At 31.0% G+C, this 26952-nt stretch overlaps 2 protein-coding genes across 6 annotated transcripts; both read left to right on the top strand.

The window, feature by feature from the left end:
- The first annotated feature begins 10754 nt into the window (after window positions 1–10754).
- Window positions 10755–20303, top strand: LOC105772445 (uncharacterized). Of its 4 annotated transcripts, none has more exons than XM_052632566.1 (5): window positions 10755–11004; window positions 11203–11725; window positions 12253–12905; window positions 13419–13565; window positions 19862–20303. In XM_052632566.1, exons 2-3 carry the CDS (start codon window positions 11252–11254, stop codon window positions 12484–12486), a joined length of 708 nt encoding a protein of 235 aa, XP_052488526.1. In that variant the 5' UTR covers window positions 10755–11004; window positions 11203–11251; the 3' UTR covers window positions 12487–12905; window positions 13419–13565; window positions 19862–20303. The 4 variants fall into 4 exon arrangements, with proteins under 4 accessions (XP_052488526.1, XP_052488525.1, XP_052488524.1 ...); XM_052632565.1 differs by lacking the exon at window positions 19862–20303 and adding an exon at window positions 13699–13997; XM_052632564.1 differs by lacking the exon at window positions 19862–20303 and having other exon boundaries at window positions 13419–13997.
- Window positions 16484–19860, top strand: LOC128041885 (uncharacterized). Of its 2 annotated transcripts, XM_052632563.1 has the most exons (4): window positions 16680–17007; window positions 17589–18759; window positions 18884–19068; window positions 19582–19860. In XM_052632563.1, the coding sequence occupies exons 1-2, from the start codon at window positions 16811–16813 to the stop codon at window positions 18748–18750; spliced, it is 1359 nt and encodes a 452-aa protein (XP_052488523.1). In that variant the 5' UTR covers window positions 16680–16810; the 3' UTR covers window positions 18751–18759; window positions 18884–19068; window positions 19582–19860. The 2 variants fall into 2 exon arrangements, with proteins under 2 accessions (XP_052488522.1, XP_052488523.1); XM_052632562.1 differs by having other exon boundaries at window positions 16484–18759.
- Window positions 20304–26952: the final 6649 nt, after the last annotated feature.

Genomic DNA, 26952 nt, shown 5'->3' with positions numbered 1-26952 from the left:
TGAAATATTTAATGGCCAGGATTATTTCACCTAATTATAGTAATTAGAATAATTAAATTGAAAAAGAAATTAGAGTGACTAAAACAGGATAAATTTTATTTTAAAGTGACTATTTTATGTTGTTTAGATTTTGATTCACATTTAAAATTGTTTTACAAAAAAAAACTGAACAATGGAATGCAAACAAAAAGTCATACAAGAATTGTTTTAACAAAAACCTTTTGAATAATTAAGTGACTTAAATAAAAACTTTAAAATAATTCAATTATCATTTTATAATTTTTAAAGTTGAAAGATCTAAACTCACTAAAATTTTAATAAATTTCAACCTACTTTCCCTAAAAATGATTTATATATAATAATAGAAAATCATGGGTAATTTCTATACCATTTATTATCAAATGATTAAATTATCCTCTAGACACAAACTCTCATGGTCAATAATTTTAGAATTGGATCAAATCAATCACTAGTTCTTGATTTCATCAAATCTATCAATACAATTCATATATATATATATATATATATGAAAAGCATGTATGGGGAAATGCATACAATAAAATCATATAAGAATACAATGCCAACTATAGTCCAAATTAGGTGTGATTCTTGACTATATTAAGGTTTACTACCAATTATTTTGGCATTTTCTTATTTTTTATTTCAACCCCACATCCCTGTTTGAATATATAATACAATAAAAATAAATAAATCAATAAATTTTAAGTATGAGAACAAAAACTTGAATAGCACCATTTATTTTAATACTGTTAGTCAGGTTCTCTCATTTTGATCTGTTGTCTACTCATATCCGACGATCGTAAAACTACTCATATTCGAACATAAATATAAGAATACAATTCATATATCTTAGGAACACGATGAATGGAACATATTCATATCTAACATATCAAGTATTCGACACTCACTCCCTAATACAAAGCAACTAACATTTAACATAGGATTACACAGAGAGAGTTGCATGATTACACAAAGATAAGCAAAGATCTCACAAGTCTCCAATGAAAGGATACGATAATCCGACGACTCTCTAGATACATGAAAATCTACTTGCTCTCAGAATACAAATGCTTAAAGCTACTAGCTATCCCTCTAAATCACATCCTTACTAAACTGAGAATATAACCTCGCCAAGCATAACTCCATTTGGAAGATAACTATTGTCACCGGTTCCAACATCAAATAGCCCAGATTCTCATGTTGCCAGCTTTCAACTCTGCATGTTAAACAATGCCGGAATTCGACTCGTTCGCCTCTTCCATTTGGCTAAGCTTTTCTCCTACTAGCATCAAACCTCAAAAGCACATTTTTCTACTTATTCCATGTTAACATCTTTATTGTTCAGACAAACTAATTCCAGGATTGAAACTAATCGATTGGGGTTACTAAGGAAACTGAGTCCTCGGTCTTCCCCTTCCCCTTTTCTTGACAGGATACGAAGGAGCCGGTTTTTGTCCTTGATTAACATGTGTACCCATCGGTGACACATTTTGGCCATTGGAAGTTTCAGCTGTAAATGGCCGAACCGGGGCAGGAGTTGGATTGATATCATTTTGGGTAGGGTTAGGATTTGGGTTTGATCCACTAAATGGGAAAAATGGGGAAAACCCAGACGGGAAAGGTTCGTTAGGAGGCACACAAACAAACGGAGGACCCTCGGATGGCTCCGGGAATATAGGAACCAAGGTACGGACTGGTTTTACATCCAAAACTTCAGATTTATTGATTGAATTTGGATGAATGGTGTTTCCACCCATCACTCCTTCCATTTCAAACGAAAATCAAGTCTTCCAACCACAAAATTTATGCACTAACCCTAAAGCCCCAATGTGAACCAAAATTACAGCAATATTAGTCCCTTGAACCTTTTTCTTCAAAACCATGAAAAACCCATATAAATGTCCTCCATCTTGACTTGTTTATGCACTAAACAAAGCTCCTATGTGAACCAAAATTACACAAAGATCAGCACTTTGAACTCAAAATTGTCTCCCCTTTTTTCTCTTCAAAACCAGTAAAAACCCACTTCAGTTCTTCACCTGTTTATGAACTAACCCACAAAAATTACAGAAAGATAAGCCCTTTGAACCACAAATTTTCCCTATTCTCGTCAAAACCAGGAAATACCCACTTCATTTTGAGCGGGCTCGCGTTTCACTCTTAAGTCTCTTGCAGAACACAAGATCTCCCTTTTGTGAACACCTTGAGTCTTCAGTGAACATCTTGAGTTTATGCGAACTAGAGCAACAATCCTCACTCAGTTCGTGGAAGCTAAATAATTTAAATGAATATAAATACTAAAATTAATTATATTAAATGTAGAGTTATAATATTTTTGGATAAATTTATCATTCAATAAAAAACATGAATGTGGTAGGGAGTTGATTACGTTCCATAATCAATCGCCTATCACTTTAGAGAATACTCGTGACAAGATGATTAATCACTGTTGTGACGTTCATGATGAATATCTTAATTTCTTTAAATAATTTTAACAAAATATGAAAATTTCTATTTTTTTTAAAATAATTAGTTTTTCAAACATAAAGCTACATTCTATTACTTTTCTTATTAATCTGAATAATGATTTTAAGTATGGTTAATATTAGATTAATAAATATGGTTTTAAATGTTTTATAAAAGTAGTTAAGTATTTTCTTAGAAATTTTGAAATGAATTTTGGACTATTTTGAAACTTAAATATCTTAAATAATTAAATTATAATTATAAATAATGATAATTTTTATTTATTTTTAAGTTTTTTATTATGCATGTTCAGGATTTGTGATTAGATTGAATTGAAATTTTATATATATATTTATATATATATATTGTTTTTATTATAAATTTTAATCATTTATTTAATCAAATCAAATAAATTGATCGAATTGATTGAATCAAAATTAGTGATTTTATAACTATTTAAGTTTTGAAGAATAAGTCCTTTTAATTAGCAAAAGTAACATTCTTGGTGCTTACAATTAAGCAAAGCACAATACTTTAATTTTTAATTAATCATTCATATGAAAGAGAGGATCATACTTTTGTATTAAAATGTGAAATTTAATTGCTTGGGTGTTCCAATGGAAATAAATACCAATGTTTTCTTTAATTACTTGCAAGGAGTTTGTACACCATTTATGTTGGGTAAACTGTTTTCAATCATTCCTCAAATTAAAATTATTCTTTCTTTTATTCATCTTCTACTTGTTATTCATTTCTATCATCTCCTTCATATTTTTCATTTCTCACGAACACACAAATTAATGGAGATGAAGAACGAGGAGAGTGTGAGTGAGAATCAGAATAAGAGTGAAAGTGTGAGCAAGAATAAGTATGAGAGTGAGAATGAGATTGAGGATGAGGATGAGAGTGTGAGTGAGAGTGAGAGTGAGAGTGAGTGTAAGATTGAGAATGAGAAGGAGAGTGTAAGCAAAAATAAGAATGAGAGTGTGAGCGAGAATGAGAATGAGAGACACGACAAGTCGGTGCAACAAATTCATCATCCTTTTCATCTGCAACATCCCTTGGTGTTAGTGGCAGAGCAAAGCAATGAAGGTGTCAAAGCTTACTGCGATGGATGTGGGGAACTGCTTTCAACTCTATGCTTCACTTGTATTCATTGCAATTATCACCTTCACAAGCAATGTGTAGAGAGGTACCCTTTCAAATTTCTGATCACCCTCTCCATCTCCAGCACCCAAGCTCAAGTTGTTTTATTTAAAAAGTTTTTAGGCTTTTTCTTAGACAAAGGCCAGATGAGATGGCATATGGTTGTGCATTAAGGAAGGAAAAACGTAACATGTTTGTTTACGAATGTAAGACATGTTGTTTTTACCTTGACATCAAATGTGCTGAATTATTTTCTCATATAAGTTTAGCAAACTGTTCCCACGTTACATCCACAATCATGCATTAACCTTCATAAAAAGTCCCATTGCCATAGATGCTCTCAAAAGATTCAACTGCTCCTGGTGTCATGAACCTTTGACAAATGCTATATCTTTTTGTTCTGAGTGTCCATTTTTTATCCTTCATAAGAAATGTCTTGATGAGTTACCTACAAAAATTAATCACCCTTCCTATCATGTGCACCCTATTTTTCTTAACCGTAGTGATAGTGGTTGTTTTTGCAACCTATGCTAAAAGCAACATTCTGGACCTTTTTATGGTTGTACTCTTTGCCATTTTAACATCAATATTGGATGTACTCTTCCAATGTCCATTGTTGAAGGTAAAAGTTGCCATCAACACCCATTCACATTATTTTGAAGACGAGGTTCATTCATTTGTGATGCATGTGGCACTGAGGGAAATTCTATTTCTTATATATGTTTCACATGCAACGTCATGGTCCATAAGAAATGCACTTCACTTCCACGTATTATCAAATTTTCTCAATATGATCACTGCATTTTTCACAAATATTTTCTTGAAGATCTTACAAGGCAAGATTGCAAGATTTGTTTCAATGAAGTGAAACTAGATTGTCGGAATTACTCTTGTGGGAAGCCAGGTTGCAATTACATTGTCCATGTCAATTGTGTCTTAGAGGATGATCATTTGCACAAGGTAATTGAGGAAGAAAAGCACTGTGAGGAGCTTTACAAAAAATCTATGCAGTCTTCCATCATTCGTGTTATTGAGGTGAATGAAGCTAGGGAAGCTACAAAGATTGAACATTTCAGTCATCAACATTGCTTGGTGTTAGTAGACAAGATGGAGGAGGAAATTGATAGAAAATGTAATGGGTGCATGCTATCTATCTCACCTCTCTTCTATTATTGTTCAGAATGTCCCTTTTTTCTTCATAAAACTTGTGTCGAATTGCCAAGAATAAAGCAACATTGGTTTCGTCAAAGCAGTGCCATCCTCAATTTTAAAGGCTTCCTGGAATGTAACTTTTGCTGTCGACCTTGTAGTGGTTTTTTCTACAATATTGGAGAATATTTGCGCATGTACTTAATGTGTGCTAAAATTGTTGATATCATTGAATGAGAAGGACACCAACACTTTCTCTTTTTTGATTTCAAAAGCAAGGAGAAATGTAATGGTTGTGGCATCAGGTGTTGGCGTGGTGCATTCAGATTTGGAAAGTGCAGATTTGTTTTGGATTTTGCATGCTTAGCATTACCACATTCAGCCCTTCACAAAATTGATGAACATATGCTAAACCTTACTTATGATGATGATAAAGAGCAAAGTTATTGTGATGTTTGTGAACAAGAAAGAGATCCAACCCATTGGTATTATTCTTGTTCAATTTGTGATATTTCTGCTCATCCTAAATGTGTTCTTAGACAATTTTCATTTCTCAAGGATGGGATCACATGGGCTTATGCTGATCACTCGCATACTTATCATCTTAAATTTTTTAGAAAGGCTGAGGGCTATTCTGAATGCTCTCGTTGTGGTAAGCTTTGCCAAAAAGAAATTCTCAAGTGTGAAGAGTCTACATGCAACTATATTATCCATTGCAAATGCCGGGATTACCAAGTCTAAAGCTTTGTGGTAAGTACTTTGAATAATTAAAGAGTTTTTTTAAATCATCAATGTTGTTATTTCATGATTTTATTTTCACTATTAACATAAGTTCTAATTGTCTTCATGGTTGTGGATATGTTTTGCTCAAATGGAAAGCACCAAAAGATTTATCTGGTCAAAGGAGTTCGCAAGGATTTGGCATTGCATTCCGACTTCTACGATAAAAGAAAGCTCAAATTCTAAGTGTGATTTGATTTCAATATTACTTTGCTTAATATTTATTTGGGTTTGTACGGTTTGATTCCAATATTAGTTTGGGATTAATCTATAATTTGTTTGAGTTTGTAAGATTTGAATTCATTATTACTTTGTGATTTGCTGAATTGAAATTATGAAAATAAACTGTTATTAATTTGAATTATTTATTATTTAAATTATTTCAGCAATGTTAATTAATTTAATTATTCTCTAACATTATTGATTTGCACTATATATTGAAGGTTTTGGAAGCTACCAATTACCCTCTATGCTAGATGCGTTTCTGCTACATTTGTTTAATGTAGATCAAGTTACAAACCTTCAACTCAGGACCACGCAATTCTGATTCATTTAACAGTAGAGTATTTTGAACAGCATCAACTTCAACAAATTCAACATCGACAAATACTTTAGGTTGACCAAACTTCTGTCAAAATTGATACTTGGTCTCGGTTCCACACGATTGGAATGGCTGCTGAACTTCCTCAGGTGTACATGCATAGTCTACCACTCTACCTGATATTACAAAGATATATAAAGAAATGCAGAGTAAGAGAGATCTAACAAAACATCCTGGCAAAGCAAATTCCAAGCACCAGCAGGAGGGGAAACAAAAATTTGCCATGTTAAACCCCTGTTTTGCCAGCCACTTAATTCGCACTCCCGGGGAGATGGACAATGCAAATATCCCAACGACGTCCGCACAGTTCTAGTGTATTTCTAACCAATGCCAAGTTAACAGAAGCAGCCTGGCCATCATTCAACAGCTGGGCAGCTTGGTAACGGTCACATTCCACCCCTACCTTCTTGAATCCCTTCTCCCAAGCAATGGAAAGACCATGAAAAATGCCCCACAATTCCGCTTCCAGCACAGTACAAATCAGACAGCTAATAAGGTAAATGTAGATGAGTTAGCCAGATAAACAAATAAAGACCGTTCAAGGGAAAAAAGAAAAAGCACAGGAAAGGGTTGATAAACCTCACATTAGCATTGGATATCATAAAAAATGTGTATTGGTTCACAAATTAACTTTGGATGGCACCCATTAGAAAAGTGAAAAGGGGAAAGCCAGAAATTTTTTTAGCAGAAATTAAATTATATATTTTTACGATAGTAAAATATAATTCAATTGTTTTAATAGTTTATATCTTTATAATTTTAAAATATTAAATCAAATTTTTATTATTTGTAAGGAGCTACAATTTTAGCTTTATTAATTTTAAATTTTATAAAATTTAAAAACACCTAAATTAACATCTTTATTTTCTATCAACGTCATATAAAGATTGTCAAAGTAACATGCCAAGTTGACAAGTTTTTACAGAAAATACTAACAAAGTTAATGATATGATTGAAAATTTTAAACCAGAAAGTAAAAGAACTTAAAATTTTAACTTTTTAAGTATAAAGACTAAATTTTAAAATGACTAACAATATATTTGACCTAACACAAAATATATAAACCTATCCCCATATTAATTTTGAGTTGGTTTTATTCACTCGATATTTTGAGGATTTTATATTTCTAGGCTAATCTAGTAAGAAAGTTAGTATCTTGGTTAAATATTTATCTATATTATTTATTAAGTCTTTTATTGACATTTCTCGTTAATACAAAGGACGAAGTTAATTTCTTGGTTAAATATTTATCTATATTATTTATAAAGTCATTTATTGTGATTATAAAATGTCCTTCTATAATTAAAATAAATTATATTATTTTAGGGTAATTTAATCTTTTATACAAAAATACACATGCTAAGATTTAAAACCACATAACTGAATAAGAAAAACATTAATCTTACCACTCAACCAAAATTTCATTCTAATATATTTTATATGATTTTATTTTATCGTTTCTATCAATTGTATATATTGATAATGTTGTTAATTGAGTTGTATATGAAAATCAATAAATCTCCAAGGAAATTAAACTTGGGTAATTCAATGTTTACAGTAATGATATGATGGTATATAACAAGTAAAATGCATGGTCCAATTAACAACATACACACCATTCAAAATGATAGCATGTCACCTGACACCATCATTACTCAAACATGAGTCAGAATATAGTAAATCAAGAGACAAAGATGACAATGAATATACAAAGCCAATATGCATTCAATTCCAAAAAAGAACATTTGCTCAAACAATTTGTATGCGTAATCAGGCTTCAAACCAATCAGAACACAAAATGATGCTGCCTCACGCTTCCACTAGTGTCACTCTCCACTGACAGAACTCATTACCCGGCTGAAATAGATGCAACAGAGCCACTCGACAAATGTTCCACGAGTTCGCTGTCTGTCACCTATTCGAACTAATAAATGTATTACTAGCTATCAACTGAAGCAAAAGCAATTATCAAATAGAATTAAGGCTCTGTTTAAAATATAATAGCTTTAGCATGTTGATCAATTTGTGAAGAGTTGAATGTGGTAATGTTAAGCATCCAAAATCTAAAGCAAATTTGCACTTCCCACGTCTGAATCACCACGCCAATACCTGTTGCCACAACCATCTCGTATTTGAAATCAAAAAAGAGAAAGTGTTTGTATCCTTCACATTTAATGGTATCAGCAACTTTAGCACACCTTAAGCACATGCGCAAATATCTTGCAATATTGTAGAAGAAACCACTACAATCTTGATAGCAAAAGTCACATGTCTGGAAGTGTTTTAAATAGAGGGTGGCATTGTCTTGACGAAACCAATGTTGCTTGATTCTTGGCAATTCAACACAGCTTTTGTGAAGAAAAAAAGAGTATTCTGAACAATAAAAGAAGAGAGTTGAGATAGATAGCATGCACCCATCACATTTTCTATCAATTTCCTCCTCCATTTTGTCTGCTAACACCAAGCAATGTTGATGAATGAAATGTTGAATCTTTGTAGCTTCCCCAGCTTCATTCACCTCAATAACATGAATGATAGAAGGTTACTTAGATTTTTCGTAAAGCTCCTCACATTGTTTTTCTTCCTCAATTACCTTGTACAAAATGTCATCCTCTAAGACATAATTCACATGGACAACGTAATTGCAACCTGACTTCCCACAATTCCAAATATGCATTCAATTCCAAAAAAAGAACATTTTATCAAACAATTTGTATGCGTAATCAGGCTTCAAACCAATCAGAACACAAAATGATGCTGCCTCACGCTTCCACTAGTGTCACTCTCCACTGACAGAACTCATTACCCGGCTGAAATAGATGCAACAGAGCCACTCGACAAATGTTCCACGAGTTGGCTTTCTGTCTCCTATTCAAACTAATAAACGTATTACTAGCTATCAACTGAAGCAAAAGCAATTATCAAATAGAATTAAGGCTCTATTTAGTATCGTTGTTGTCGAACTCAAAAGTTATTTTTCATAGTAAAAGTAATTAAACATGTTATTAATTATTATTAAAAAATTAATGTAATTTAATATAATTAAAATTTATTGTACTTCAGTTATCGATAAAGTATGAATCAAATAAGTATAGATATTTTAATAACTAATTTCTAATTGACAATGAGTTAATTAGAAATTAAGATTAATGTGAAGTTATATATTAAGGTAATGATCTTAAATTATACATAATTAATTTTTCAGAAATTCTATTTTCACAAAAAAAAAACTTATGTATCAATTTGAAAGATAAAATCATAAGAATTAAAATTTTCAATTATGGTCCTTACCTAAAATACTTTATATAATCTTAACATTTATGGGCTAATTTCATAACACCCCTAGCACCACCATGCAAAGAAGAAACATGAGATAGATTAGATTATCGTAAGTTTTGATAGATTTACATAAAGATAAAGGCTTTTTAGCCTAGTTTTAGTAGCATTGTGCCAACGCAAATTTGATCTTGCATTGAAGTCTAATTAAAATATAATTTTGAAATTTCATTTCGTTATTCTTTTTATTATTATTTAATAATAAAATAGGAATACGATCAAGGGTCAATCTCGTTTATGAGAATAAATTATATTCCATAATCAATCGTTTATCTATTTGGAGAATGCAATTAATCACTATTGTGCCGTCGGTGATAAAACTTTAATTTCTTTAAAGGGATTTAAAAAATGAAATGAGAAATTTTTAACAAATTTTAATATAATTAGGGCCAGTTCTTCATTACTTTTGAAAAGTGCTGTGAAAAAGTACTTTTGAGAAGTGCTTTTGAGAAGCACTTTTGAAAAATTTGAGTGTTTGATATTACCGTCAAAAAGTGTTTTTGAAGAATAAAATGTTAATTTTAGACATGATATTATAAAGTAACAAATAAAGTGCTTCAAAATATAAAGTTTACTTTATATTACTTTTCTTATTATTGTAAGAGTTATAGAATAATAATTTTAAGTATGGTTAATATTGAAATAATAAAAATGATTTTGAGTGTTTTCTAAAATTTATAAAGTAGGAAAACTTTATGAATTTTTGGATTAATAATTTATTTGTTTTCAAGTTTGTTTTATTATTTATGTTTTGAGTTTATGATTGTTTCTCTCAATAATATCTTCAAAATCTAAATTTATGTTCTTCGCTTAAGAGTACAATATATTTTATCATTACCCTCAATTTTTGTTAGTATGATTTACTTAAACTACTAATTGTAATTCTATACTAAAAAAATTAATTTTAAGAAGCTTGATTAGACTCTATAACATCGTAGGGAAACTATAGATTCCAATAATATTTGAATCTAGATATTCTAATTACTGGTCATAGCAAATTTAAATCAGATTAGGGGCATGGTTAGGGGGTTGACAGGAGCCGCGACCCTCGTTAAAATATAAAACTCTTCATTTAGGCTCATTAAAATTTTTAAAATTTTAATTAGCAAGTAAATTTATACTTTAAAATCTTAAAAATAATAAAAATTTGATTTCATCTTTTAAAAATTATAAAAATATAAACTATTAAAATTGTACCATTAAATATTAAAATTTTGATTTATTAAACTATTTAATTGTTAAAGTTAATGATAGCTATTTTTAGAGGTTGTTTTAACCAAAGTGGCACATCAGTATTGAGCTAACAAGGAAATCCTTGAGCATGATCGCAAGCGTCAGATTGAGCTCAAGCTCGTGATTTTGGAAGATAAACTCGCTGAACAAGGTTACACTGAATCTGAGATCGCTGATAAGCTTGTTGAAGGTAGGAAGGCTCTCGAAGATGCTCAACAAGAGAAAGACGAAGAAGAAGGAGAAGTCATACCAATCCCTACTCGCCAGCAAAAGTAATTTCTTGTCTTTTATTTTGTTTTTAAATTTAGTGATTATGGATTTTTTGGTTGTTTATTTATTGATTAATTCATGTTATGGAGGTTTTCTCACCAAGTGGATTAATAGTTTTTTTTTTTTAAATTACTTTGATTAATAATGAATGATTTATGTTCTTTTATTATTTATTGATTCATTCATGTTTTGGTGGTAAGGGTTTCGGATACACAGACCCACCAAGTTGCTGCAAGCAAGGAGAAGCAGATGGAGACCTTTAGGGCTGCTCTCGGGGTTGGAGCTTCTGAATCTGGGCTTCCTCCTCTGCCAAATCGTCGAAAGAATATCGATGAGCGTGAACATTCCTTTTTGGATAAGGATCCACCTGTTTCTGCAGCCATGGATGTGGATGATTCTAAGGCAAAAGCAGACAAGACAAAAGGTCAAGTAGTTGAAGATGAAATTGATGAGTCACGACACCGGAAAAAGAAAAAGGAGCAAAAGAGGTCCAGGAATCATGACTCGGATACAGATGATACTGATACAGATAGCAGTTTAGAGCATTCGAAGAAAGCTACTCGCAAGAAGAAGAGCCGTAAGGGTTATGATAGTGGAAGTAGTAACTCTGATGACTATGCCAGTGGCAGGAAGCTAAAAATATCAGCGAAGAAGCATGATAGACGCAGACCATCTGATCGGTCGAAGCTTGGTGCTGCTAGTTTGGATGTTGATGATCGACAGGTGACAATTATATTTAATTTAGATCCTTGTTCCAAGCTTAAATTTTGCCATAGCCTTCTGCGTTTCTGGTGAATGTGTCCTGCAGAATGCAATCTAGTGGTGACTATACTAATTTGCATGAATCTTGATAAACTAGTTAATTAGGTAAAGCATTGCACATCATAATGTGCGTTCAGGAAATTTTTTTCACCAAGGATGAGATTCTTATATATTAAAGAATAAATTAGAGGATTGTGATATTTGAATTTTCATCAAAATTGATTGACTGGATAGCTGCTTCCATGCAAGATTTTGACCTGAACTTACTGAAAGCTATGCTGTCATTTAATCACATAGTGTAGATTTATGTTTAATGTTAATACACTGACCTCTTGGTTTTTGGAACTCCCTCATGAATCATTCAAGAAGTAAGATTGAAAATTTGTTATTGTTGTTAAATTAAGGGGCATTTTACAAAGCTACCAACCGTCCTCATCCCACTTTTCCTTCTCTTTTTCTCCTTCCCTAACAACGTTGGAGCTTAAAAGTTCATTGGAAAAGTTCCAGCAGAACCGGCATGTATAAGGGATAATCCGAAGGATGCTAAGCTTGATTCTGAATCAAATGCCAAAGCTTATGTGGAGAATGGGGAGAATGATGATCAGAATAGGATGAATATTCTAGGTGGGGGGAAGATGACCGGAATAAGGATGAATACTCTAGATGGGGAAAAGATGATCAGAAGAGGGATGAATATTCTAGGTGGGAGAAAGATGATCTGAAAAGGGATGATTATTCTAGGTCAGTTTGGTCTGGAGGAGAGATTGACCGTGTAATGGTAGACAAGATGGCAGACTTCAAAGTAAGATAACCAAACCAGATAGTGGATCTATGAGAGATGATCAGGATTATGATGACCGGAGAGGTGGACAGAAGCGTGGTAGGGATGAAGAGGAACCTCGAGGGAGAGAACAAGAAAGAGATGAGATTGACCATAAATATAGAAGTCGTGGAAGGGATGCGGAGGAGCACCATGGAAGCCGTAGGCACAGAAAAGGGGAGGAAGATGATCGAGGGATCAAAGGTCATGTGCGGGATAGACAATTGGATCATTCTGAGAAAATGGCATATAATGATACTCGGTCTAGTGGCAGAAGATCGCGTGGAGATGGCCGACGTTGATGGTTGTGGCAGCATACTGGTGAGTTGTAAAACTTGTTATATTTTACTATCTGTTAGTTTTGAGTTGCATTTGCGATGAAAGTCTATGACAAATTCAGTTTCTTCGTATTGTTGACTCAAGTATATTATATCTTACTTCTCTTGGCAATTTGAATTTTCTTGCTTATACATTGGTTGCACCGTTGATGACAAAATAAGGGATTTTCGATTATTGTATTGATACTTGATGTTCAACAAAAAAGTTATTGATAGGCTATGTTATCCTTTTTTCTTTGTTCTCTTATTGAGATTAGACATGGGACAATCTTTTTTGGTGCCTTTTGCTTAAAAGGAAGTGCGCTTGAGAACCTAAAGCCTGTGCAAAGGCCTCCCTAAGGGGTTGGGTGGTTCGACTGATGATCAAGGGCTCTGCTGTAGCATGCCTTAACAAAACTTGACTGATTCTTTGTTTTCATTTCTGTTTTTGCCTTCCTGATGATACATATTGGGAGCTGATTTTGTTTTATTTTTCCTTTCTTCTTCATCTGTGAAGGCTGCAAGTACGAAATGGAACCACTTCAAATTGTCTCCAGGCTTTTCGAAGGCGGGTGTCCTTTTTTCTGAATGTTGTTGAAATTGAATGTTCTTTTTGTGCTTGTGTTTTGTTTCCCCATCTTCCTTTCATTTCCGTTGGTACTTGGTAAGGGAGTTTTTCATATTCTGACTAATGAATAAGCCATGTGTATGTTTGGAGGAAGTAGTAGTATTTATAATGGCTTTTTGGTTGCATGTCCAAACTTGTTCTTCTTTAATGTATATTTGGTATTTGTCAGCTGCTATCCCATTAAGCAAGTAGTGAGACGTAGTTTCTTCTTCCCCACAGTATGGTCCAAGAGGATTAGCTTGAAGCTTTAAATTGGAAGGTTCTTAGAGGGTCATTCTTGTACCCCTCTTGATATCGTGTTCGGGTCTGTGTTGAACATAGTTACCTAGAAGAATAGGGCGGTGTTTGAAGTGCAAAATAGGCTTGAAGAAAGAAAATTTGTAGCTAACAGTTAATGATAGGGCGGTGTTCTTGTTATCCTTCTGATTGAGTGGTTGAAATGATAGTGGCTTGCATATTTTATATTCATGAATTGAGTGGCTTGCAATGTTGTTTGAACCTGGCCGGTTGGATCCCAAACTGGTTAGGCGGTTCATTAGAGGGGTTGGATGGATTGATTTGTTAATCAATATGGATTACTCCTCTCAATAATATTATCTTTAATGTTCAAATTTGCATTGTTCACTTAAGAGTCCAATGCATATTATCACTGCATCCAATAGGGGTGTTCAAATTTTAATTAAAATCTAATTAACCGATTGAACCGATCAAATTTCATTAGTCAGTTTGTGGCCGAACTTAGTTTGATCAGAGGTTGGTTAATGGTTTTTTGGAATTTCAATTATTGGTTAATTTAATTCGAAGTCAGATAATTAATTGAACTTAATAATTATGTGTTAATTTTAAGACTTATTTAATGTTTCAAGACATAAAATTTCGAGTAATTCAATTAATTTTTAAAATAAAAATATATATTTTGGTTAATTTCAATGTATTTTTGATATTTTTTAGCTATTTTAATTAAAAGATAAAATTATATAAATTTTAATTAATTAAGTAAATTAATTAAAATATTTTGATTCGATTAATGATAAAGAATTATATAGTTTGATTAAGTGGGGTAATATTAATTGGTTCTATTAATAATTAATAATTAAACCTTTTAACATCTAACACTTAACATTTGTTGTTATAATTTTATATTAAAAATTATTTGTTTTATATAAAAGTACAAAAATTATATGTAAAATATATAAAAGTACAAAAATTAATAATTATTAAAATAACAAAAATTATATGTAAATTGAAAAAATAAAAATTTTAAAATTATGAAAAGATATTTAAAAATACAGAAAATTCTTAAAATTGTTAATAAAATTTACAAAATATTATAAAAAGCATAAAATTGTTAATAAAATATTTAAAATAATTAAGTTAGTATTGACACTATTTTTTTACTATTTTTCAAGTTTATTTTATTATTCATGTTCTAGGTTCGTGACTGCCTCTCTCAATGGTATAGTCTTCAAAGTTCAAACTTACGTTCTTCATTTGAGAATGCAATGTGCAATTATTTTTGACTTATCGATTTAATTGGTTTCCAATTAAATTCTTGTCGTTAATAAAAAAAATCAATTAAATATTTTATTCTTTAATCGCATTAATCGTTAAACTCAATTGATGGACCAACTAGATATATAAGAATATATAGATAACAATTTCGTATGATTGTGGACTGTTGTCCATGTATTCATGGCATGATTAAGTCATCTTAGACCCATAAAAAAAAACCAAAGTAATTGCCTAATTTGCAAGAAAAGAACAAATAAAAAAACAATTTTACTTTAATAAAGAAAGCAAAGTATTAATGTTGTAGAAATGCTTTACTTTTAATTTAATTGTCTATTTTTCTAAGAAATTCTTTACCCTTTTGAATTGGTATGTTTTTGGATTAAATTTTTGAGTCATTAAAATTTGTTAGCTATGATGTAAAAATTAAGGCTAAAGGGTCTTTAAAGCCCTTGATTTTTTCCAAAAAGATCGATTAAGCCCTTATACTTTTTAAAAAAAAATTCAATTGAGTTATTGAACGTTAAAATTTCAATTTATTAACTATTTAACAGTTAAAGTTAACCGTCAATCGTTAAAGAGTAACGATAACTATTTTTAAAGGTTGTTTTCGCCACGTGGCACACGAGGATCATGCTATGCAGTAAAATATAATATTTTATATTAAAAATAATAAAAAATAATACAAATAATACAAATATATACAAATTTAAAATATTATAAATTTATAAAAATATATAAAAGTACAAAAAAAATATAAAAACATATTATAAATGAAATAAAATATATAAATTATTAAAATTGCCAAAAAATTAATGATTATTAAAATAACAAAAATTATATGTAAATTACAAAAAATTAAAATTATGAAAAATATTTAAAAATATAGAAATTTATTAAAATTGTTAATAAAATTTACAAAATATTATAAACAAAATTGAAATTTGAAGAAATGATGAGTGGTAACTATTTATTTCTTTACTTCCTACCTCTTTCTACTCATCTCTAATGAATTTAACAAAAAAATTTAATGGAAGTTAAAAATTTAAATTAAAAATAGAAAAACAAAATTCTTGAAAATAAAAATACGAAAACTAAATTCTAAATGCATTAAGAATAGAGAAACTTTTAAAATTTATTCTATAATTTAATTAAGAAATAAAATAAAAGGTTTCATTGATGAAGTGTTAACAAAGTATAAAGAATTATATACCAAACTTGTTTGCAAAGAAAAGAAAAGAAAAGAAAAGAATACTGCTTTCATTAAATAAAATAAAATGCTTTAGCGTGAAAACAACAAAATTGAAATTTGGAAAAGAAGAAGAAGAATAAATGATGAGTTACAAAATTAAATATGAAAAAGAAGATAGTTGGCATCTTTTCTTTTTTATTAAATATGAATTGCAATGCCTTCCACCATCTTCACCCTTCTTTTCTTTCTTTCCTTCCTACCTCTTTCTACCCTTCTCTTTTTCACTCTTTTCTTCATCCTCTGCCTTTCTTTCCTTCCTATCATCTCCTTCATCTTTTTCATTTCTCACAACCACACTAATTAATCGAGATGAAAAACGAGAATGAGAGTGTGAGTGTGAGTGAGAATGAGAATAAGAGCGAGAATGAGTTTGAGAATGAGAGTGTGAGTGAGGGTGAGAGTGAGAGTGAGATTGAGAATGACAGTGTGAGTGAGAATGAGAGTGTGAGCGAGAATGGGAATGAGATTCAGCATCCTTTTCATGAGGAACATCCCTTGGTGTTAGTGGCAGAGCAAAGCAATGAAGGTCTCAAAGCTCACTGCGATGGATGTGGGGAACTGCTTTCAGCTCCATGCTTCACTTGTATTCGTTGCAATTATCACCTTCACAAGCAATGTGCAGAGGCACCCCTTGAAATTCCTAATCACCCTCTCCATCCCAAGCACTCAAGCAAAGGTTTTTTTCTTCGACAAAGGCCATACTTCGATGATCGCGAGGTATATGGTTGTGCATTATGCAAGGAAAAATGTAACATGTTTTTTTATGAATGTTTTTCTTGTTATTTTTCCATTGACATCAAATGTGCTCAATTATCTTCTTCATTTAAGTTTAGCCAACTGTCCAAACATGACATCCACCAACATCCATTGACCTTCATAGAAAGTCCCATGGCCATAGATGTACTCAAAAGATTGAACTGCTGCTGGTGTCATGAACCATTGACAGATGCTATATATCTTTGTCCTGACTGTCCATCATTCATCATTCACAAGAAATGCCTTGATGAGTTACCCACTAAAATTGATCACCTTACACATCGCTTACACCCTCTTATTCTTAACCGTAGTGATAGTGATTACTTGTGCAACCCATGCCAAAAGCAACATTCCGGACCTTTTTACAGTTGTTCTCTTTGCCATTTTAGCATCAATGTTGAATGTGCTTGGCCGAGGTCTACTGTTGAAGATAGAAATTGTCATCAGCATCCATTCACCTTACTTAGCAGACAAGATTCATTCAATTGTGATGCATGTGGCACTGAAGGAAATTATATTTCATATATATGTTCAACATGCAGCCTCATGGTCCATAAGGATTGCACTTCACTCCCACGCATCATCAAGTTTTCTCGACATGATCACTGCATTTTTCACAAACATTTTCTTCAAACACGAGAGCTTACAAGGCATGATTGCAAGATTTGTTTCAATGAAGTAAAACTAGATCGTGGGAGTTACTCTTGTAGGAAGCCAGGTTGCAATTACGTTGTCCATGTGAATTGTGTCTTAGAGGATGAAAGGTTGTACAAGGTAATTGAGGAAGAAAAGCAATGGGAGGAGCTTGAAGAAAAATCTATGCAGTCTTCCATCATTCGTGTTATTGAGGTGAATGAAGCTGGGGAAGCTACAAAGATTCAACATTTTAATCATCAGCATTGCTTGGTGTTAATATACAAGATGGAGGAGGAAATTGATAGAAAATGTGATGGGTGCATGCTACCTATCTCAAATATTTTCTATTATTGTTCAGAATGCCCCTTTTTTCTTCATAAAACCTGTGCTGAATTGCCACGAATCAAGCAACATTGGTTTCGTCAAAGCAATGCCACCCTCAATTTCAACAGCTTCAAGCAATGTGACTTTTGCTATCGAGATTGTAGTGGTTTCTTCTACAAAATTGAAAAAATTTGGAACATGTGCTCAAGGTGTGCTAAAGTTGCTGATTTCATTGAATGTGAAGGACACCAACACTTTCTCTTTTTTGATTTCAAATACAGGGAGAAATGTAATGGTTGTGGCGCTGATATCTACAGAGGTGCATTCAGATGTGGAAAGTGCAGATTTGCTTTGGATTTTGGATGCTTAACATTACCACATTCAGCTCTTCACAAAATTGATGAACACAAGCTAAAGCTTACTTATCATGATGATAAGGAGCAAAGTTATTGTGATATTTGTGAGCAATATAGAGATCCAAGCCTTTGGTATTATTCTTGTTCAATCTGTGATACTTCTGCTCATCCCGAATGTGTTCTTGGACAATTTCCATTTCTCAAGGATGGGAGCACAGTTGCTTTTTATAAACACAGCCATGGTCACCATCTTAAATTTTTTAGGAAGGTTGAGGGCTTCCCTGAATGTTCTAAGTGTGATAAGTTTTGCCAAGAAGAAATTTTCAAATGTAAAGAGTCTACATGCAACTATATTGCCCATTGCAAATGTCTGGATTTCTACATTTAAAGCTTTGTGGTAAGTACTTTAGATGATTAAAGAGCTATTTTTTTCTTTTAAATCATCAATGCAATTAATTGTTTTTATTTCATGATTTTGTTTTCATTATTAACATCGGTTTTAATTGTCTTTATGGCTACAGATGTGCTTTGCTCAAATGGAAAGCACTAAAGGTTTTATCCGATCCAAAGAGTTCACAAGGGATCAAAGGTCATGTGCGGGATAGACAATTGGATCATTCTGAGAAAATGGCATATAATGATACTCGGTCTAGTGACAGAAGATCGCGTGGAGATGGCCGACGTTGATGGTTGTGGCAGCATACTGGTGAGTTGTAAAACTTGTTATATTTTACTATCTGTTAGTTTTGAGTTGCATTTGCGATGAAAGTCTTTGACAAATTCAGTTTCTTCGTATTGTTGACTCAAGTATATTATATCTTACTTCTCTTGGCAATTTGAATTTTCTTGCTTATACATTGGTTGCTCCGTTGATGACAAAATAAGGGATTTTCGATTATTATATTGATACTCGATGTTCAACAAAAAAGTTATTGATAGGCTATGTTATCCTTTTTTCTTTGTTCTCTTATTGAGATTAGACATGGGACAATCTTTTTTGGTGCCTTTTGCTTAAAAGGAAGTGCGCTTGAGAACCTAAAGCCTGTGCAAAGGCCTCCCTAAGGGGTTGGGTGGTTCGACTGATGATCAAGGGCTCTGCTGTAGCATGCCTTAACAAAACTTGACTGATTCTTTGTTTTCATTTCTGTTTTTGCCTTCCTGATGATACATATTGGGAGCTGATTTTGTTTTATTTTTCCTTTCTTCTTCATCTGTGAAGGCTGCAAGTACGAAATGGAACCACTTCAAATTGTCTCCAGGCTTTTCGAAGGCGGGTGTCCTTTTTTCTGAATGTTGTTGAAATTGAATGTTCTTTTTGTGCTTGTGTTTTGTTTCCCCATCTTCCTTTCATTTCCGTTGGTACTTGGTAAGGGAGTTTTTCATATTCTGACTAATGAATAAGCCATGTGTATGTTTGGAGGAAGTAGTAGTATTTATAATGGCTTTTTGGTTGCATGTCCAAACTTGTTCTTCTTTAATGTATATTTGGTATTTGTCAGCTGCTATCCCATTAAGCAAGTAGTGAGACGTAGTTTCTTCTTCCCCTCAGTATGGTCCAAGAGGATTAGCTTGAAGCTTTAAATTGGAAGGTTCTTAGAGGGTCATTCTTGTACCCCTCTCGATATCGTGTTCGGGTATGTGTTGAACATAGTTACCTAGAAGAAAAGGGCGGTGTTTGAAGTGCAAAATAGGCTTGAAGAAAGAAAATTTGTAGCTAACAGTTAATGATAGGGCGGTGTTCTTGTTATCCTTCTGATTGAGTGGTTGAAATGATAGTGGCTTGCATATTTTATATTCATGAATTGAGTGGCTTGCAATGTTGTTTGAACCTGGCCGGTTGGATCCCAAACTGGTTAGGCGGTTCATTAGAGGGGTTGGATGGATTGATTTGTTAATCAATATGGATTACTCCTCTCAATAATATTATCTTTAATGTTCAAATTTGCATTGTTCACTTAAGAGTCCAATGCATATTATCACAGCATCCAATAGGGGTGTTCAAATTTCAATTAAAATCTAATTAACCGATTGAACCGATCAAATTTCATTAGTCAGTTTGTGGCCGAACTTAGTTCGATCGGAGGTTGGTTAATGGTTTTTTAGAATTTCAATTATTGGTTAATTTAATTCGAAGTCAGATAATTAATTGAACTTAATAATTATGTGTTAATTTCAAGACTTATTTAATGTTTCAAGACATAAAATTTGAGTAATTCAATTAATTTTAAAATAAAATATATATTTTGGTTAATTTCAATGTATTTTTGATATGTTTTTAGCTATTTTAATTAAAAGATAAAATTATATAAATTTTAATTAATTAAGTAAATTAATCAAAATATTTTGATTCGATTAATGATAAAGAATTATATAGTTTGATTAAGTGGGGTAATATTAATTCGGTTCTATTAATAATTAATAATTAAACATTTTAACAGCTAACACTTAACATTTGTTGTTATAATTTTATATTAAAAATTATTTATTTTAGTGAGCCAAGGCTGGGGAAAATCATAGTTACCATTTATAGCAGATTTAGAGGAAATAAAAATATATTTATTTTATAAATTACTAGATTCATATTTGGACTGGAATAAACAAAATTGATTTGAAGCAGTTCCATAATAAAATATTACAAAAATTATATTGATGTGATCTCTTTAAATTTCATTGCTTACTCTTTAATATATCAAAAATGTATTTAAGTCTTGAAAATAAGCCATGCTTCCTTTTACTTACCAAAACTAACATTTTTGTGCTTTCAGTGTAGCAAAGCACAATTCTTTAATCTTTTCTTTTAAAAGTCTCAAAATGCGACTTTTCCATATACATTACTTCTTACCATTTACTCTAATTTAATTAATCCATCATATGAAATTAATTCATAATTTTTTACAAATAAAAATATATTTATGTGTCTCGATTGTTGTCCATGTATTCATGGCATGATTAAATAATCTTAAACCCGTAAAGAATCAAAGTGGTTACCTAACTTACAAATAAAAGAAAAGAACAATTTTACTTTAATAAAGAAAGCAAAGTACTATTCTTATAGAAATGTTTTACTTTGTTAGGATCTTTTTTATGCCATGCAATGAAATAGAACATTTTATATTAAGAATCATATAAATATTTACAAATTAAAAATATTATAAATGAAATAAAATATAAAATTATTAAAATTGAATTTTTAATAAATATTAAAAACATAAATATATATAAATTACAAAAATAAAAATATTCATGTATTTATAACATGATTAAGTAATCTTAAACCCACAAATAACCAAAGTAGTTGTCAAATTTACTAATAAAAAATTACTTTAATAAAGAAAGCAAAGTATTAATGTTGTAGAAATGCTTTACTTTTAATTTAATTGTATATTTTTTCTAAGAAATTCTTTACCCTTTGAATTGGTATGTTTTGGATCAAATTTTTGAGTATATCATATATTCGATGCATTAAAATTTGTTAACTATGATGTAAAAATTAAGGTTAAAGAGTCTTAAAAGTCCTTGAATTTTTCTAAAAGATCAATTAAGCCCTTATACTTTTTTTGAGTTCAATTGAATTATTGAACGTTAAAATTTCAATTTATTAAACTATTTAACCGTTAAAGTTAACGGTCAATCTTTAAAGAGTAACGATGACTATTTTTAAAGGTTATTTTTGTCACGTGGCACACGAGGATTGTGCTATGCAGCAAAATATGATATTTTATATTAAAAATAATAAAAATATAAAAACAATAAAATATATACAAATTAAAAATATTATAAATTTATAAAAATATATAAAAGTACAAAAAATATAAAAACATATTATAAATGAAATAAAATATATAAATTATTAAAATTGTCAAAAATTAATAATTATTAAAATAACAAAAATTATATGTAAATTGAAAAAATAAAAATTTTAAAATTATGAAAAGATATTTAAAAATACAGAAAATTATTAAAATTGTTAATAAAATTTACAAAATATTATAAAAAGCATAAAATTGTCAATAAAATATTTAAAATAATTAAGTTAGTATAAAAAATAATGGCACTATTTTTTTACTATTTTTCAAGTTTATTTTATTATTCATGTTCTAGGTTCGTGACTGCCTCTCTCAATGATATTGTCTTCAAAGTTCAAACTTACGTTCTTCGCTTGAGAATGCAATGTGTATTATCAATGCAATGTGCAATTGTTTTTGACTTATCGATTTAATTGGTTTCCAATTAAATTCTTGTGTTAATAAAAAAAATCAATTAAATATTTTATTCTTTAATTGCATTAATTGTTAAACTCAATTGATGGACCAACTAGATATATAAGAATATATAGATAACAATTTCGTATGATTGTGGACTGTTGTCCATGTATTCATGGCATGATTAAGTCATCTTAGACCCATAAAAAAATCAAAGTAATTGCCTAATTTGCAAGAAAAGAACAAATAAAAAACATTTTTACTTTAATAAAGAAAGCAAAGTATTAATGTTGTAGAACTGCTTTACTTTTAATTTAATTGTCTATTTTTCTAAGAAATTCTTTACCCTTTTGAATTGGTATGTTTTTGAATTAAATTTTTGAGTCATTAAAATTTGTTAGCTATGATGTAAAAATTAAGGTTAAAGGGTCTTTAAAGCCCTTGAATTTTTCCAAAAGATCAATTAAGCCCTTATACTTTTTTAAAAAAATTTAATTGAGTTATTGAACGTTAAAATTTCAATTTATTAACTATTTAACAGTTAAAGTTAACCCTCAATCGTTAAAGAGTAACATAACTATTTTTAAAGGTTGTTTTCGCCACGTGGCACACGAGGATCGTGCTATACAGTAAAATATGATATTTTATATTAAAATAATACAAATATATACAAATTTAAAATATTATAAATTTATAAAATATATGAAAGTACAAAAAATATAAAAACATATTATAAATGAAACAAAATATATAAATTATTAAAATTGCCAAAAAATTAATGATTATTAAAATAACAAAAATTATATGTAAATTACAAAAAAATTAAAATTATGAAAAATATTTTAAAATATAGAAAATAATTAAAATTGTTAATAAAATTTACAAAATATTATAAATAAAATTGAATTTTGAAAAGAAGAAGTCGAACTATTTAAGTTGCTTCCTTCTTAATCTTAATTAGCAAAAGTAAAAACATTTTGAATAATTAAGTGACTTAAATGAAAACTTTAAAATAATTCAATAATCATTTTATAATTTTTAAAGTTGAAAGATCTAAACTCACTAATAATTTATATATAATAATAGAAAATTTATTCTATAATTTAATTAAGAAATAAAATAAAAGGGTTCATTGATGAAGTGTTAACAAAGTATAAAGAATTATATACCAAACTTGTTTGCAAGGAAAAGAAAAGAAAAGAATACTACTTTCATTAAATAAAATAAAATGCTTTAGCATTTCTTAATAGTTTGTTACAATATTAAATATGAAAGAGAAGAAAGTTGGCATCTTTTCTTTTTTATTTTATTCAATATGAATTGCAATGCATTCCATCTTCTTCACCCTTCTTTTCTTTCTTTACTTCCTGCCACTTTCTACCCATCTCTTTCTTCTTTCTTTCCTTTCTTCTTTCTTTTCTTTCATTCCTATCATCTCCTTCCTCTTTTTCATTTCTCACAACCACACTAATTAATGGAAATGAAGAACGAGAATGAGAGTCACGACAAATCGGTGCAACAGATTCAACATCCTTTTCATGAGGAACATCCCTTGGTGTTAGTGGCAGAGCAAAGCAATGAAGGTCTCAAAGCCCACTGCGATGGATGTGGGGAACTGCTTTCAGCTCCATGCTTCACTTGTATTCGTTGCAATTATCACCTTCACAAGCAATGTGCAGAGGCACCCTTTTCACTTCCTAATCACCCTCTCCATCCCTAACACTCATTGTATGGTCTTTTTCATCGACAAAGGCCATATCCTAGACATGACTTGGTATATGGTTGTGCATTATGCAAGGAAAAACGTAACATGTTTTTTTATGAATGTGGTTGGTGTTATTTTTCCATTGACATCAAATGTGCTCAATTATCTTCTTCATTTAAGTTTAACCAACTGCCCAAACATGACATCCACCAACATCCATTGACCTTCATAGAAAGTCCCATGGCCATAGATGTACTCAAAAGATTGAACTGCTGCTGGTGTCATGAACCATTGACAGATGCTATATATCTTTGTCCTGACTGTCCATCATTCATCATTCACAAGAAATGCCTTGATGAGTTACCCACTGAAATTGATCACCTTACACATCGCTTACACTCTCTTATTCTTAACCGTAGTGATAGTTATTACTTGTGTAACCTATGCCAAAAGCAACATTCCGGACCTTATTATGGTTGTTCTCTTTGCCATTTTAACATCAATGTTGAATGTGCTTGGCCGAGGTCCATTGTTGAAGATAAAAGCCGCCATCAACACCCATTCTCCTTACTTTGGAGATAAGGTTCATTCATTTGTGATGCATGTGGCACTGAGGGAAATTATATTTCTTGTATATGTTTGAAATGTTGCATCGAAGTCCACAAGAAATGCACTTCACTCCCACGCATTATCAAATTTTCTCGACATGATCACTGCATTTTTCACAAATATTTTCTTCAAACACGAGAGCTTACAAGGCAAGATTGCAAGATTTGTTTCAATGAAGTAAAACTAGATCGTGGGAGTTACTCTTGTAGGAAGCCAGGTTGCTATTATGTTGTCCATGTAAATTGTGTCTTAGAGCATCGAAGTTTGTACGAGGTAATTGAGGAAGAAAAGCAATGTGAGGAGCTTGAAGAAAAATCTATGCAGTCTGCCATCATTCGTATTATTGAGGTGAATGAAGCTGGGGAAGCTACAAAGATTGAGCATTTTAGTCATCAACATTGCTTGGTGTTAGCAGACAAGTTGGAGGAGGAAATTGATAGAAAATGTGATGGGTGCGTGCTACCTATCTCAAATATTTTCTATTATTGTTCAGAATGCCCCTTTTTTCTTCATAAAACCTATGCTGAATTGCCAAGAATCAAGCAACATTGGTTTCGTCAGAGCAATGCCACCCTCAATTTTGACAGCTACATATGGTGTCAATTTTGCTATCGACATTTTAGTGGTTTCTTCTACAATATTGAACGTCAGCCGATGTGCTTAAGGTGTGCTAAAGTTGCTGATATCATTAAATGTGAAGGACACCAACACTTTCTCTTTTTTGATTTCAAATACAGGAAGAAATGTACTGGTTGTGGCATCAGGTGTTGGCGTGGTGCATTCAGATGTGGAAAGTGCAGATTTGCTTTGGATTTTGGATGCTTAACATTACCACATTCAGCTCTTCACAAAATTGATGAACACAAGCTAAAGCTTACTTATCATGATGATAATGAGCAAAGTTATTGTGATATTTGTGAGCAATATAGAGACCCAAGCCTTTGGTATTATTCTTGTTCAATCTGTTATACTTTTGCTCATCCCAAATGTGTTCTTGGACAATTTCCATTTCTAAAGGATGGGAGCATAATGCCTTCTCATTTATATTTCAATCATCATCACCATGGTCTTAAATTTTTTAGGAAGGTCGAGGGCTTCCCTGAATGTTCTAAGTGTGGTAAGTTTTGTCAAGAAGAAATTTTCAAATGTAAAGAGTCTACATGCAACTATATTGTCCATTGCAAATGTCTGGATTTCTACGTTTAAAGCTTTGTGGTAAGTACTTTAGATGATTAAAGAGCTATTGTTTTCTTTTAAATCATCAATGCAATTAATTGTTTTTATTTCATGATTTTGTTTTCATTATTAACATCGGTTTTAATTGTCTTGATGGCTACAGATGTGCTTTGCTCAAATGGAAAGCACTAGAGGTTTTATCCGATCCAAAGAGTTCACAAAGGATTTGACATTTCATTCCTACTTCTTCGATGAAGGATGCCCAAATTTTAAGTGTATTTTGATTTAAGTGTTGCTTTGTTTAAAATTTGTTTGGGTTTGTATGATTTGAACTCATTATTACTTTGGGATTCACCTATATATGATATATTTGAGTTTGTGAAATTTGATTTCAGTATTATGTTGTGATTTATTGGATTTGAATTATGGAAATTATTTTTAACAATTATTTGAATTATTTATTTCGCAATGTTAATTAATTATTTTACCCCATATATAATGAAACTTTTGGACATGCTTTTCACCGCACTTGTTTATTTGACAAATATAATGATATAAAGTTTTGAATACAATAATATAAAAAGAAGTTACGGAAATTAATTATGTAAATATGAAGTGAATTGAGCTCAATCTCAACTAATTCCAATATTTGGCCCAATTGGACATCTTAATTTCAAAATTATAAATAAAATGCATGGTACAATTTGAAAATTATAAATAGAGTTAATTCCAAGGTTGAAAATTTTAAATAAACAACTAAAATAACTTTTTTATAAAGTTCATGAGCTTGATGGCAGCATATATAGGAATTGAGGAACTAAACAAAGATTTATTCATTGAACTTGTCTCACTCAACACCATCACCTTAACGAAAATAAGCACCCAAAAAAACTTTTAT

Source organism: Gossypium raimondii, chromosome 6 (assembly GCF_025698545.1).
Source record: "Gossypium raimondii isolate GPD5lz chromosome 6, ASM2569854v1, whole genome shotgun sequence".
Lineage (NCBI taxonomy): Eukaryota > Viridiplantae > Streptophyta > Magnoliopsida > Malvales > Malvaceae > Gossypium > Gossypium raimondii.
Note: the sequence above shows the minus strand (reverse complement) of the source record. Positions and strands in the feature narration are given on the sequence as shown.